The following is a 16950-nucleotide window of genomic DNA, read 5'->3' on the forward strand; positions in this document are numbered from 1 at the left end:
GCGACGAATTTTCACAAGATCAGTATCGTTTTGAAGCTCGACCCTTCAGACGACAAATACCGAAAAATTGGCTAAAAACATAAATTTCTTCATCCTCCACTGTGCACTTTTCTACAGGGAGGGGTCGCTTTTTTCGCCGATATTTTCGAAGGTCATCCTATCTTTTCGATTGTCTAGCCTTAATTTAAACCTACATTACTTTCGGTTTAGCGGTGGTCGTAACAGCAAAGACGTCACGTTTTTCCCTCGTTCTTTTCCTCATTCGCAGTACAGGTTCGAGCCTGCCTTCCTACTACCACTTTTTTTCCTCAACACCCCCCCAAACACTCGGGCAACGCCGGGCACCCATGCTAGTATATATATATATATATATATATATATATATATATATATATAATTTGAGGTTGCTATTTTTCAAAGGTACGGTAGCCAGTGAAATATAACGAGGTTAATACAAGAGTTCTCAATACCGGGATAGAGCAAGTTACACTTTCAATTTGTCTTTACATAAGCAATAATTTGCTGCTACACAGTCATGAGCACATTACTGCTTATGCAAAGACAAATTGAAAGTATATATATATATATATATATATTAGTTTATATAGTACTAAACTTTTCAAATCTTGTTTACCGATGCACTTTATTTTAACAATAGCAGAATCCTGTGGAAATTCTATGGTGCTCTCTCCATCAATCTGTATAATTTACTGTTAATTTTCTTTTTGAATATTTTTTTTAAATGTCTGTCAGGGTCTGTATTAAAAACAAAATAGCTGGACCTGTGGAAATTCCACAGCGGGCTCTTTCATGTGTAATATATTGATGTGGATGTTCAGTGTAAATGGTGACACCCTGGTATTATTGTAACTCTTTTGTTTAAACTACAAGAGTACTTATCTAAGCTTGCAAAGGACGCCAGGCGAATATTCCACACTACTATATTTTTATTGTCATCGAAATCCGTGAAATCGCTCGGGAGGAAGCTTCACATGTTTCCACGCAGTAACTTCGTCTAAAATATGTTATTCTACATTGCACTCTAGAGAACTGTTTCTTTTATAAAATTATTTTATATAAACTTCTTTCCAATTAACAAAAAAAAAAAAATTAAGAAATTTACGAGTTGAACCAATAGACCACGTCATCAAAAAAAAAAAAAAAAAAAAAAAAAAACACGTAAATTTTCAAGTCTTATAAAATTCTTTACAGTTAATAAACAAAAAGATTAAGAAATTTACGAGCGGAGTTTAAACTTGCAGACCACGTCATACAAAAAAAAAAAAAAAAAAAAACACGCTATCAATTTACCCACAGTAGAATTTTCACGACCCGTTGATCTATCATTGTTGCTAAGCGACGACATGGAAAAAATGGCTTTACCGATGATAGATAAATTAAAATAACGATTTCGATTATCGGTAATTATCGGGGGTATTTTGAGACAAAACTTAGCTAAGATCACTCCCAGACTTATACACTAAAGTTCTGTAAATTTTAAAGAAAATCTGTTCGGCCGTTTTGGAGTCTATAAGGAACGTACTCGCACACAGTTGTGTATATATATATATATATATATATATATATATTTCAAGATCAAATATTAGTAACAATAAGTGCTAGATAGAAATATCACTCCGAGAATGTGAAAACTAAAGGACAAAAATAAGGAAACAAGAATTACAATGCTACTAAAAATAAACCCAAGGTCCTTTTTTTACTCATCTAAAAATATTTCTCATGCAAATATTATTGACAAATAAATTGCTTCCTCGGGCTTTAAATTTAAATTTTTATCTATTTATTTTATTATTTATTTATTATTTTTTATTTTTGCTTATTTATCTGCTTGTTAAACGGCTGTTTCATTTATTACATTTAATTTTGAAATTATTTATTTATTTATTATTTATATTTATTTATTATTTATATTTATTTATTATTTATATTTATTTATTATCTATATTTATTTATTATTTATATTTATTTATATTTATTTATTATTTATATTTATTTATTATTTATATTTATTTATTATTTATATTTATTTATTATTTATATTTATTTATTATTTATATTTATTTATTATTTATATTTATTTATTATTTATATTTATTAATTTATTTTTATTATTTATTTATATATTTATTTATTTATCTATTTTTTATGCAGTGCCTCCAGTTCCTCCAGTGCTGATCTCGGACAAAAGTGTTTACAAGACTGGAGAAACAGCAACGCTGACTTGTAAATCGTCCGGAAAGCCAGCACCAACGATTTATTGGGAGTCTAAAGGCCGCAACTATAGTGGTTCTTCGGTGTCTAATCTTCGAAATACAACGAATACACTTAGACTTACTGTCACTCGGGAAAATAACAAGCAAATGTTCACATGTTTTGTTTACAATGACGTCAATAAGGGTCAGCCTTTGCGGCAGGACATGGTGTTCGATGTGCAATGTAAGTACAATCAAAATACATATACCGGAATTTTGTTCTCCATTTCGCATTATAATATAACGCTCAGTATCTCTTCCATTTTGTTTTTTACCTTTTCTTTCTTTTTTCTTCATCCTTTTCATGCTTCTGGGTCCGTTGTAATTTTATTCCCGTTGTTTCTTTCGAAAATGTGTTTTCCATTATCAATTAAAACCACTTTTTCCGGTCATTAGACCAATTAAATTGTTTTCAAAATAAATAAAAAAAAAAAAATTTAACTTTCACAGCTTTAAATAATCTTTACTCCTTGATTGCTTGCAAACGGATTTTTTTGTAAACCTGGATTATACATATATGGATTATTACAAAGTTTTTAGATTATTACCCGTATTTTGGATTTTCTTTGAAACTACACGGATTAAGGAAATTTCAATATCTGTCGAACAATAAATTAATATCAATTATATTTTTACAGTCTTAAAATTTTATTCTTATATATATTGTTTTAATTTTTTAAAGCAGACGCCTAAATTTTCATTTTATTACATCTTGTACGAGTTCCGTTTGACAGCAAAATATATTTTCATCATATCACTAAACAACTCTTCAGAGACAAATAAGTGTTGAGCTTAATATTTGTTATAATTCAAAATATAATTTATGGAATACATAGCTGAAGAGTATGATTTTTTTTTTAATTTCGGTAGTACGATAATTTATATGCACATACACACATATATGTGTGTGTGTGTGTGTGTGTGTGTGTGTGTGTGTGTGTGTGTGTGTGTGTGTGTGTGTGTGTGCATATAAATTATCTTATTACCGAAATTTTAAAAAAATCATATTCTTGAGCTATGTATTATATACATATGTGTGTATATATTTTTTATGTATGTCTACCTATCTGTGTATATTCCCTCTCTACATAGATTTACATCTGTTATAGCCTTTAAAACTTATATATATATATATATATATATATATATATATATATATATATGCACCAAAATTAAAGATTTTCTCGATATGTACTGCTTTCAGTTTATTTTTGCTTTTGATAAAGCCGACGAAACTCTGGACAAGACGTTGAGTCTTTGTCTTGACATTTCTATTTTTAATTCATACATATGTATATATACATGTACATATATATCCACTTGCCTTTAATCTGTCTCTATCTACACTCTGTCCTTGTTTCATCTAATCTTTTACACATTCTCTATCGTTTCAATAAATGGTTCTCTCTCTCTCTCTCTGTCTCTCTTTCTCTCTCTCTCTCTCTCTATATATATATATATATATATATATATATATATATATATAATCTTCAGATAATTGGGCAACCATTGTTTTAAAACTCAATCATCCATGTTTCGAACTGTTCTTTTTTGCAGACCCGCCGTTCATCACAATCCAGCAACAACAAATAACTCAAAATCCGTTCAAGGTCATAGAAAACACTCGAATGACCTTGACGTGCTCTGTAGATGCCAACCCTCGTGTATTCGAAGTTAAATGGATCAAAGACAACAAACTCTTGAAAGGTAAAACCATATCTATGATAACATCAGTGTTTGAACTGATTGTAACTTTCTCATTCATTTATTTACAAGAAAGTCTTCCTGGTGTACACGGATAGCAGTAGCAGACTTGAATAAAGACTTTCCTCGACGTCCTGTACGCATGACCAATTATATATTCAACCGGATTAAATATTAAACTTGATGAAAGCAATCAAAAATAAGTTTATTTTAAAAAGAAACATGGACTAATATGTGGTAGAAATCGCTAACTAAAAAGATTTGTGTATGTGGCTTTTGTTAGCAAAGGTAACGGGAACCTATGTACGGTGGAAGAACTCTGCTTTATATCATGATGCACAACAACTGTGATTGGAATGCAGTTGTTATTCCGATTGTGTACTCTGTAACCTTATGTTCGTGTCCTGCTTTTAAAAATCTCATGTGCCATGTTTTCCGTGCACTCTTCTGGCACAAGGCCACTCTCCTTGACATTGCATAACAATTTCTAAACTTATTTTTTAATGTTTCTGATTTTTTCTTAGATGAGGATTGATTGCTCTTCTTGTTTTCATTCTTCAAAACTACTGTTCTCATCTTAAGATTTCGGTCGATTTACCCACCGACCTTCTTCAGATGTATCTTGTTGAACCCCGTAATCTTTCTGCCGAATTTATTGAAATCTGCACAAATTTTCAAACGGAACCCTTTATTTAGTCCACGGGGGTAGCATGCTCTCATTCTCTCAGTCATGACTGGATAGAGATCCTAAGTAATTTGCAATTGTATTTTGAGTGTCGTCTGCACTGAGGATTGAGACCTCAACCTCTAGAAGAGTGTAACATACAATTAGATTTTACCAAGTACTTTATCTACTATGCCATAGACCTTTTCTAAATCTTTTTAATAATAATTAACTAAACATACAAATATACTAGACATAAATAAAAATTTAGGAATCGATGTCTTACAATTTCTGAATGTAGATTTGTCTTTTGCATGAATATAAAATTTGGTATACGTTTCAAAAAAAAGAAAGTGAAATGTTATACTTAAGAGAAAGGGTCGCCACTGGTGATGAACCACTTATCCATGGACATTGATAGTTTGTACAAAATGTTTGATGGAACATGTTTTTACGTTTTTATAAACCTTCATATTTAAAAAAAAAATGCTGATTAATAATATGTATTATTAGCAAAGTCCCGACTTTGACCTTGAAAAATTAGTGTGCACCATCTCTAGGTCGGAGGCCATAATCATGTCAGATTTGGTCATGATCACTCCGGTGGTGTGGGCTGTAGGAGAGCCTAGGCTATGACTTTGACCTGTAATCTTTACCTTAGAAAATGGTGTGCAGCATCCCTAGATGAAGGACCATCATCATGCCAGGTTTGGTCATGATCCAATGATGTGGGCTGTAAGAGAGTTGCACACTCTCACAAACGTTACTATTTTATAAATATAGATAGAACGTATCTATGTGAAATACTTAATTTAATCTAAACAATAATACACAAGTACATCATTCAGCCATAGTAAAACTGAACTTTTAATTCATCTACTAACGAGTCACCACTTATCAAGGCTAAAGGCCACTCTAGGATAAAGGCTAATAAGTTTGTCATAAGGACAGTGAAGCAACACTGAACATTTTTGAGATGGGACAGTTTGATTATTTAAGACGATGTCTCAACAAGAATTTTTTAATATTGGACTTAAAGACGCTTGTTGAACTCAACTGGGAAGCAGTCTCATGATAGTCTTTCACGGACCGATAGTTCTTGGAAAAAAACGTTTTGTTTATTTTTATGTACACAGACGAAAAAACTAGCAACAGATTTACAAATTCATGTTCAATATTTGTTACTATATACGTTCTTACCAGTAATGTTGGTAACAAGTTACTGTGCAGTTTTATAGTATAATTTTCTTCAAACAAAATATAAATCGTTAATTAATAGATATAATAAATAAATAATTGCTAAAAGAAAACCATATCAACGATTAAATTCACTATTAGTTATATAAATCTAAAACTAATACAAACGAAAAATAAATTCATCCCTTAATAACAAAAGAATTCTGACAAATCTCAATTGAATTGTAAGAAATCGCAATTGAATTGTAAGAAATCGCAATTGAATTGTAAGAAATCGCAATTGAATTGTAAGAAAGCGCAATTGAATTGTAAGAAATCGCAATTGAATTGTAAGAAATCGCAATTGAATTGTAAGAAATCGCAATTGAATTGTAAGAAATCGCAATTGAATCGTAAGAAATCGCAATTGAATTGTAAGAAATCGCAATTGAATCGTAAGAAATCGCAATTGAATCGTAAGAAATCGCAATTGAATTGTAAGAAATCGTAATTGAATTGTAAGAAATCGTAATTGAATTGTAAGAAATCGTAATTGAATTGTAAGAAATCGTAATTGAATTGTAAGAAATCGTAATTGAATTGTAAGAAATCGTAATTGAATTGTAAGAAATCGCAATTGAATTGTGATAAAACAAAAAGATAAAACAAGTCTTCCCATTTTTTTTTTCTTTTAACAAATGAACTATGAAAAAAAGAACTTAATTTTGTTTTTGTCATTACAGTGCGGAATTCCGTCTCAGAGTTTCCATACTCACAGAATGTTTCTAAAAGCGACTATGGATCGTACGAGTGTCAGGCCATCAACTTGCTTGGAACGAGATCGAAAATACTTGCTGTTGAGATTTTGTGTAAGTTTTCTGGAATTAGAAATTTTGAATTTAAAAAAATCTACTTCACACTTTGCTGCAGTTTCACCACAGCCCCAATCATCAGAAGTGCACCTATCTGATTATCTTAAATTATTGGCAAGTAATGTTAAATGTTAGACCAATCAGGTACATTTCTGATGATTAGTCATCCTATGAAACTGCAGTACAGTGGTTCTTACTTATGAAAGACAAAGACCTTTATAGAAGTGTTTTGATAAATCTAAACTGTTCCATTGTGGTTAAAAATATTAACTTTCACACATTACATTTTCTGTTAGCGCACACACACACACGACCATGTAATCCTTACAGCCACCTATCTTGAAAATGCTGCTGTGAAACCTGACATAGTTATATGGAATAAGTCATAAAGAGTGGCAACCTTGGTTGAAGTGAGTGTCCCTAATGATGGAGGTCTGAACAGAGCTGAAAGAGAAACAGACCAAATATCAAGGTCTCATGTATGACATGAAAAGAAATTGGAATCTTAGAGAGATATCAATCATACCAGTTATTATAGGTGTCACATGACTTATGAAGAAGAACCTGAAGCCCTACCTAACTAATATTCCTGGTGAACCAAGTGCAAAAGAGATCCAGACAATTGCACTTAAGGGAACAGTTACAAAAAAGAGCTCTCAGCAGGTTTCAATAAAAAGCAGGGCAATGTTGGCAGCTGGTTTGGCTGCCCCATACCCAGCATTACAATCTTCACAAAGAAAAAAAAACATATATATATATATCATGAACAATACAAAGTAAAGTCGGTCAGTTTATCATTTCTTTGTCATTGATGGTTTTCTTTCTCTAAAATCAATATCTGATTCTAGTTTATCAAATTTTCTTGTGGATGGTTAAAATATTATGGTTGAGAATAAAATTCAATGAGATTTACATTCAGAATATATATATATATATATATATATATATATATATATATATATATATATGCACACACACACAAACTATAACTTTTTCTTTGCTTTTAACGAGCTAAAAATCTAGTGTGTGTGTATATATATATATATATATATATATATATATAATATGCTTTATGGTAAATTGATAGTTGAATTTGTTCATTTTGCATTAAATATTAACCCCTAACTGTGCGTTGAATTCATAGTTTGCTGCACTTTTTATAACAAAGGAACCTGCAAAAGTTTACTCAGATCGGTCCAATAGTTTCCAAGAAAAGTGAAACACAAAGATAAATATAATTTAGACATTGACAAAAATTGCTCTAGACAAGGCACAAAGCCACTTGATGTAAAGAGCTAAGCAAAAAATACTACTTGAAGATCAAAAACTAACCAAGGATCAGTGTTAGCTGGATAGATTCCGACCCAGAACACTGCAATTTTTCCCTTTTGTCAGAAACGTTAATGAAATGTAATAAGTGAAGGATACAAAAAAAACGTTTCTTGATAATCTATAATATACGAGGTGCCTTCAATAAGTTTCTGGACTTTTTGTAAAGTCATTTAAATTTGTCGGAGACTCTTGAAAATTCAGTATTTTATTGCTATACATCTTATGAGATGACTGGCCAATTTTTATGCTTTCAGGTTCAAATGAACAGCTACAGTAGGAATTGGAATGCACCTTACTAAAGCTCGATTGTCACAGCTGGTGAATTTCAAAAATGCAATCTGGACGTGAGGACACTTTAGAAGAATGATATGCAATAAAATTCTGTTTTAAACTTAGAAAAAATGTTGCAGAAATGTATGGAAGGGTTTTTTTTCTTTTTTGCCATCTTGCATGAATCAAACATCAGTTTTTTAGTAGCATAGGAGATTCAAGAAAGTCAAGGAGTCTAATGGACGATTAAGGAAGTCAGAACACCAGAGTTGATTGGCCAAATGACGAATTTTATGGATAAGAACCGTCGTGTGTCTATAGAAACAATAAGTGCATGGTTTAATGTCAGTGTGGGAACTGTACACGCAATTATTTACAAGGAACTGAAGATGCGGAAGATTTGCCCCAAGGATGCTCAGAGAAGATCAGAAAGAAAGATATCATGACAGCAGAGAGATGGTCGAGCTAATCAATTCAGATCCTGAAGTTCTTGATGCTCTGGTGACCTGTGATAAAAGCTGGATCTATTGCTATGACTCAGAGACCAAGAGACAGTTCCCCGTGGAAGCATGCTGGCTCTCCCAGACTTAAGAAGTCCAAACAGAGCAAATCCACTCAGAAACTTATGATCCTTTTTTTCTTTCTTTCTTTTCTAAAGCAGGGGCATGATCTACATGCACTGGGTTTTCACTGGACAGACAATCAAAAGCAATGCTGTTGAGGGTTTTAAGGGAGTTCAGGGAGAGATACTGTTGGAAGTGTTCATCACTCTTCAAATTGGGTCAGTGATATTTCCACCAGGATAATGCGACAGTCTACAACTCCATCCTTGTCACAGACTATTTGACCAAGATGGCATCAGGGCAGTTCCTCACCCTCTCTATAGTTCAGACCTTCCTCCCTGTGACTTTTGGTGATTCCCTATGTTCAAGGAAAACCTTAGAGACTGTCATTATGAGATAATCGAGGCTGTGACAAGGGTCATTGATGCATTCATATAAGAAGACTTCCATGGGACCTTTCAGAAGTTGTTGGAACAGCACAAGAAGTGCATTGCATCCGGAGGAGATTACTTCGAAGGGGACTAGAGTTTTATGTGTGTATTATCAATAAATGTGCCCATACGAAAAAAAGTCTGGAAACTTATTGAAGGCATCTTGTATAAGGTCGCAGAATATTTTCTTTAACTCTTTTTCACCCAAAGAAGATATATTGTTATTTGAAACATAAGGGGTTGCTGGTTGAGATCGTGCCAAACAGATATTTTTCTGTTCAACTCCCCAGAACAGCAAAATATCTGTTTACATTAAGTTTTAACTTCTGCAGGTTAATAGAGTCAGAGAAGCAGGAAACCGGGAGGGAATATCAAAGTCTAGGAATCTGAGCGATAGAACTATTAGAGTAAAAGGCTTTCTAGTATCTAGCGACCTTAGTAGTGAAGGGGTGGGATTTTGCTGCTTGCCGGGTTAGTCGAGAGTATGTCGAGGGAACATAAATGCTATGAGTGCATAAGATCACGTGCCATTGAAATACTTGTAAGGCGCAGAGATTCAACATTTTGATGGCAGGACAGGGGTTGGAGCTTGGCCGATAGTGTGGGACTTATTAGATTTGAGACTCTTTTATAGCCCCTATCTAAGAGTGAGAGACTAAAGGTAGATGCACCATCCCAAATGTGGTAACAATATTCCATGCGTTGGCAAATTGTGGCTTTGTAAAAATATAGGATGCTCTCCGGTGTGAACAATTTTCTAGCATGTTAGGGAGAGCCATCCATTTTTGCAGCAGTCTTAGCAGTGTTCACAATGTATTTGTTCCCATCCATAATGTTTGTGAATGTTAAACCGAAGTGGTTGAAGTAGACTTGAGGTCCACTTTTTTTTTTTTTTGTCCACCTTAGAATTATTTTCGAATGGGTGCAATCTTAAAACAATAAAAAAGATATACAACTCTGCATTTGTCTGTACAAAGTTATTTCCCTTTGATTAGGACAAAAATATTTGGGTGGAAGGAGGAAAAACTTCAAATAATATAAGAAATAGAAAAACCAAAATAAATTGAAAATAAATACGCTCCCATGTAACGCCGGTTAGGGGTAACTAGTTTTTGATAAATTTTTCAAAATATATTTTTCCCCCTCTTTTCAGATTATCCTCGTGTATTTGTGGAATCCAAAGTTGTCGTGTCGCAGATGAAAACGGCTGTTTTGAACTGTTCAGCTGATGCTAATCCACCAGCCTCTATTCGCTGGATTGGCAAGGGCCAACAAATACAAAATAAAGACACATTTGTTATCGATAACATCAGAGTCGAAGATGCTGGACAGTACACATGTGAAGCTGAGAATATCTTAAGCCCGTCGACAGGAGGTACAAAAACTGGTTCTGCTACAGCCATCACCACTTTATATGTGAAATGTAAGTATTATATGCGAGATGCGCGTGTGATGTGGGAGATGCAAGTAAATAGAGCAATTTATGTGCATCTGATGCATTTCAGTGAGGAAAACAGTGTTCATGTTGGATATTAAACTACATATAATCATCATGTCCCACTGGTGATGGAGTCTGATAAATGCAAACCATCATCACATTTGGTTTAACACCTGCTTTACATCTTGGCATGTGTTGTGCAGCTTTTTAAAATTGACTTCCAAACTAATCTATCTCTGCTAGGTCTTTAATTATCCCTCTCTCTCCAAATTTTATCCTTATCACTTTCTCCCATTTTTTACTTTACCTTTCTTTGCGCACTGGACCTATTACTTTAACTGTCCACAAGATTTCTCATCTATTCTTTCAATGTGGCCATATCATTAAAGTCTCCTGTTCTTCATACGTCTTCCAATAATGTCCAGATTTAATCTTCCTCTACAATCATCAGAACTCATCCCAAGCCTTTCATTACACACCCATCATCTCATTCTCATATCATTTCTCTCCATGCAACACATGTCCTCAACCCTCATTGACCAGGTTTTACTTCCATACATAACATTTCATACACATGCCTCATAGTTATGTCTATGGTCAACAGTGGTTACACTATGCTGGTTAGTAATGACATAAGCTCCCTGAACTTATGTCATCCATTATTAACTTATGCAATCGCACTAGAACATGCTCAGTGCTCTAACGGTGTCACCAAGCTAACAAAACTTCTTAACAACCTCAATACCTTCATCTCTTAGATGCGATTACTTCAATATCCATTCTTATTCCAATGTGGTAATAATACCTGTAAGCATCTCAGCTATTGCTTAAGAAGAATCTATCCCTTGCAGATGAATCCATTTCTTTACAAAACAATCTCAAAGTATTTGAACATCTTTTGAACTTGAATATGTTTATAATCACATTGACATATTGGTTCCTGTAAGATCACTGAAATTAAGCAACAATGATCCTGTTCAGTACTTACATGGGTGACCATTTTGAAATGCTCAATAGTGTATGTAAAACCCTGCCCTAGAGGTCTTACAAGCTAATGAGCAGTTGCCAATCTGCAATAACAGTCATTGTGATTTGTATTTCAATTCAAGAAAGATTCAAACAATTGCACTTAAAGGAATTATTAGAATCTTAATAAAATCTCTCGGTTGAAATGTATGAGAGAACAAGTGAATGTTTAGCATCAGGTAATCACACCTAAACTACATTTCATTTCCATCTAGATTATAATTCCAATTTACAGTCCTGATTCTCGGATCACCCCGGAAGATCTTGTTTATATAATATCATGAATATATCTTCATTTTTTAATTTTTTTTTTATTTTAGATTACTAAATAAAGTGATATATTCTTGGAAAATACTTTTATTTCATTTATTTTTATTTTGCATTTTATATAAATTGAAAAATATTTCTTTGAATTAAATCGGTTTTTTAAAACCAGTTTTTTTTTTCTTTCATATGATTACCTGAAAATATATGATTTTTTTTTATTAGAAAATGAAATAAACTTAACAAAAGATTTGCAAAAATATCTATACATATATAATATCTATATATATATAATATCTATACATATATAATATCTATACATATAGATCTTTTTGTAAATGTGAGATGTGAGTACTCTACAAGAACAATTAAATTATGTTAAAAATGCATGAATTTAACCAGAGTTTTGGCTTCACAATCGCAGCATTAATCAATAAATGTTTGTATTTCCGTTTTCTTTTCAATCTCGAAATTATCAAAGCACTCAGTCACACCACTCGTGATCTGCATCTCATTCCCATCTAGACTATAACTCCTATTCACTCTCATACTACTTCAATCACCTGGGTTGACTTTGTTACAAAGAGATCTTTTTAAGAAACAACATTGCTAAAACTTAAAACCTGTTTCTTTTTTTTGTGTGTGTTTTTTTTTAATCTTTTAAAACTCTGTACTCCTCGAAAATGTTCTCGAATCCATAATAATTTAATCTCTGCTTTTCAGATAAACCTGGTTTAGCGAAATTACGGCTTGGCAAACCATCAATCAAGGGAGAAGTGTTGGTCTTGATATGTGACCTAGAACAAAATAAGCGTAAGAAACACAGATCTTATCATTTTCTTTGATCTTTTTATTTAATCACTCTCATCACCAAATCGGTTAGAGTTAGGTATTGGAGAAACGTCATATCACATACTGGTGCTACCAGATTAGGCTGTCTGAATATACCGGCGTCTTGACCTAAAATTCACTAAACATTTATGTTATTGTTTTTTTCTCTCTATTTTTGCAAAACTCAATTATGTTCTGCAAAGTAAAAAAACAAAAACAATGATTTTCCTCTACAAAACAACCAAACCAAATGGCATGAAAAAATATTTTAAGATATAAAAGAACTTGAAGCATAAACTTTTGCTTGAATGTTAAAATTCAGCTTTAAATAATTTGAAAATATCCCCTTAAACAAAATCACGGAAGCAAACCAAACCAAACTCCTTGTGAAATTTCCATCGATATGAATATGAAATAATTATCCTACTTGTAAAATTATATTTGGCAACTTTATTCACCATTAAATAATCCGTAGGTTAATTTTAGGAAGATCTGTCCTTCCAGTAATTCTATGAGCACCTGAACTCACAAAAAAAGAACTTCAAAATCTGCCTAGCAAATATACAGGGTGGAATGATAGAAGTGTTGCCCTAAAGAAAACAACACTGCATATCTGCATTGAATTTTATCTATGGTCAGTTAAGCAAAATTCCCTTCATTTTAATTTCTTAAGACTCCTTAAGCTTAAGCCTTTAAATATTATTGATTTATTTTTTAAATCCAAATCATGTAATAGCTTTTAACAAATAGTTTAAAAATAAGGTTTAGTGTCATTATATATTGATTTTAATCTTCATAGGCAACATATAGCAAATGAATTTTACCCATCATAGTAAATATTCTAATGTATATATTTATGAATAAACAATATTCATAAATATTGCATTTTGCAAAATACAGAAAAAAATCTCTACAAAACTAATGTGTTTAAAAAAAAAACATTATTCAGGCAAAAGTTTAGTTTTGAGGTCAACGTTTTATTATGTGATACATTTAATAAAGAACCCCTCTTGGTGACCTTTTATATATAGCAGTAATTTTCTTAACCATTTTAAAATTATTTTTTGACAATATTGCTAATTTGAGGTTTTTGCGTTTGTAACAAAAAATCTCTGAATATTCTTTGGAAGGTGTTGATTCCAATGAATTATATTTATTCATTTCTGTTATCGCTCGTTTTTATAAGAAAAACTCATTTTCATTTTATTCTTTTATTTTTATTTATTTTTATTTTTTTTATTTATTCTTTTATTTTTATTTGTTTATTTTTTTCAGAGGGTTATCCTCCTCCAACCTTTAAATGGCGAAAAATTGGCAGTAATTATTATCGAGAGTCCAGTAATACCCTAACCATTTCGAATGCTACCCTTTCTGATTCAGGTCAATATACATGCAATGCTAAAAATATTGAGGGAGAAGGAAGTATAGCCACTTTAGACGTAGAGGTGAAAGGTGGGTATAAGTTTTTACCTTTTTTTTTTAAATGCGTTTTGTTTGAAATTAACACTTTTTCTAGTGTATAATTTTTAAGGAAATTTTTTCTCCTTTTTTTTTCCTTTCCTTTTTTATTCTCATATTCTTATCAAATTCTCACTCCCATTATCATATTCTTTCTCCCACTTTTTTATATTCTCTTATTTCCTTTCTTTATATTCTATCATATTTTTCCTTTTATATTCCATCCGTCTTTCAGCTTTATTTCAGCTTTCTTTTCCTTTCATTTTTTTCTTTTTAGTTGTTTCTTTCTCTTTCATTCTTTCTTTGTTGTTTTTTCTTCATTTCGTTCTTTCAATTTCTCTTTCGTTATTTTTTTTTTCTCATTTCCTCTTTCAATCTCTTCTCTCTCCTCGTCTTCATCTCTCATTCTCTTTTGGCTTCTATTTATTTAACGCATGACTCAATTCCATAATAACAGCGACTCTACTACTCACCCTCGTATCTCCAAAAGTCTACCTAATCATAAAATATTATCTCATTAACTTTTCGTATACCATGAAAAAAATAGGCTTCGAAAAGTTATTTCCTTTAGATTTTAAAAAAAAAAAAAAAAAGGGGGGGGGGCGAAGAAATACTTTACATAGAATAAGAGAAAAAAAAACAATTGGTTTTTCTTATATCAAATTTGGACTCTGAAGAGTTATTTCCCTTAGAATTAAGGACATGTAAAGTTGTTTCCCTTGACTCAAAAATACGCAGTTATTCCTTAACAATTATAAAGAGTTACTTCCCTTAGAAGCAGAGCCAAATTAGAGTTACTTCCCTTAGAATTGGAAATAAAGTTATTTCCCTTAGACATCAAAATTTTTATTTTTCGTTCCTGATATAAATTAGAAAGGCTTTCTAAGACTTATCTGGTGTTTGAGCTATGATCAAAGTATATTTTATGTTCTGTACTCACAGGAGCAAAATCTCTTTAGATGGGGCAATTTTTATTTTTTCTCCAATCCTTTTAGATATGGTCCCCAAAAATAGTATCAAATCTAATAGGGCTCGCAGCTCGCACGCTTCAACTTCTGTTCCCTCGCCACAGTGTTGCATCTTTGTACCTATCCTACAAGTATTTTAATTGAAAATACTCTGAACTCGTAGCACATGTCTATGCAGGTCAGTTGGGGGATTGCATATCCCCCAACTAACCTAATAAGCACTAAAATCCCACCCCTTCAATGTTGAGGTCCTAAGGAGATGGAAAGTATTCTACTATAATAGTTTCTCCCCTGGAACTACTAGAATTTGGAATTCCGTCCCCATTTTCTGCTTCTCTGATTGTATCAACCTGCTGAAGTTTAAATGTAATGTGAACAAACCTCTTGCTGCTTAACTCCCCACAACCTTCTGTTAAACATAATCCCAAATGGTAGTCCCTTACGTTTTAAATGGCAATATGCCTCGTTTTGGATAAAAAAAAGAAAAGAAAAAAAGAAAAACTTCCTTTTTGGGAAGCTAGATTTTGCCATATTTAAAATCAATTTTTTGTCTGATTTTGCCTTTGTGGAGAAGCATTGCAATTTTTACAAATCTTTGCATGAACTTAGGACCATGAAGACAGAGAATGCTGTGAGAGGGTGAGTTGGATTCGTCTAAAAAAACATGTCTCACAATGATAGTTTCGGCCAAATATCTAAAATCTCGTTCAGAATATTTTATTGAAAATTCACAAAGAGTTTAGGTTAACTGTGACTGCTAGTAAACCCAGGAAAACTATGGTTAGCTCCCTTAAGAAAACACAAAAATGCTTTCAAAATTTAAAGAGTGTCTCACTTTGTGTCACTATCTTCTTACAAATTACATAAGCCGCTGGAAGATACCGAAGTGGTTATCCAATCAGCTGTCAGGAGACAAGTATCAATGAAAGTGTGAACTTCATAAAATAAAAAAAGAAAAAAGAAATTTTAAAACTTAAAATGGCTTTCAACACACTGCCAACATTTTAAAGAATGGCTTAAATAGGGAAGGGGGACGCCATATTTTGGATTAATCATCTGGCAGTCTTTGCTTTGACATCTTCCAGCTGCTTATGTAACCTGCCAGAAGATGCTGATACAACGCTGTCAAAGACTGGGTCGCAAACTGGATTGCACTTTTTACATTTTTCAGTTTAGCATTCATTTTCGATTTTGAAAATCTAAAATTTATATACTATTAAAAAGTTATGTTTTAGAGTTTGTCTGTCGATACACAAATCGAAACATTTGATTGGTTGGCAAAAGAAGGAATGGGTAGAGTACACATTATCAAGGCAGTAGTTTTATGTCAGTACTACAGAGTGGAATGATAAAGTTGTCATCCAAAGAAGAAAACAACACTACAGCTTTATTTTAAAACTTTTATTGAAAAAATCAATTCAGGTAACTTGATTATTTAGTAAAGCTTACATCTATTCAATGTAGCTGCGTTCAGCCTCAATCATCACCTCGATACGGGGTCAGAACTGGGAGCATGCTTTTTCCACTAATGCTAGCAGGAGCTCAGTGAATACTTGGTGGATGGAAGTGATCAGGCTGGCTTTAGTGTTGTGGGAGGTCATGTTGGTGATGTTCTCAACGTATGACGAAACAAAGTAGTCCAGTGGGTTCAGGTCTGGGGAAGAGAGAGGGCCGGTGAGC

At 32.5% G+C, this 16950-nt stretch overlaps 1 protein-coding gene across 7 annotated transcripts in view; it reads left to right on the forward strand.

The window, feature by feature from the left end:
- The window catches only part of LOC145277762 (hemicentin-1-like), a 508122-nt gene that overhangs the window by 230566 nt on the left and 260606 nt on the right, over window positions 1-16950 (forward strand). For all 7 annotated transcript variants that reach the window (XM_080129486.1, XM_080129488.1, XM_080129489.1 and 4 more), the window contains 6 exons: window positions 2173-2457; window positions 3831-3980; window positions 6561-6686; window positions 10439-10708; window positions 12737-12826; window positions 14120-14296. In XM_080129486.1, coding sequence (XP_079985612.1) covers window positions 2173-2457; window positions 3831-3980; window positions 6561-6686; window positions 10439-10708; window positions 12737-12826; window positions 14120-14296 — 1098 coding nt within the window. The remainder of the gene's footprint in view (window positions 1-2172; window positions 2458-3830; window positions 3981-6560; window positions 6687-10438; window positions 10709-12736; window positions 12827-14119; window positions 14297-16950) is intronic.

The sequence above is a fragment of the Euprymna scolopes genome, chromosome 6, assembly GCF_053919585.1.
Source record: "Euprymna scolopes isolate OS-2025 chromosome 6, ASM5391958v1, whole genome shotgun sequence".
Taxonomy (NCBI): Eukaryota; Metazoa; Mollusca; class Cephalopoda; order Sepiida; family Sepiolidae; genus Euprymna; species Euprymna scolopes.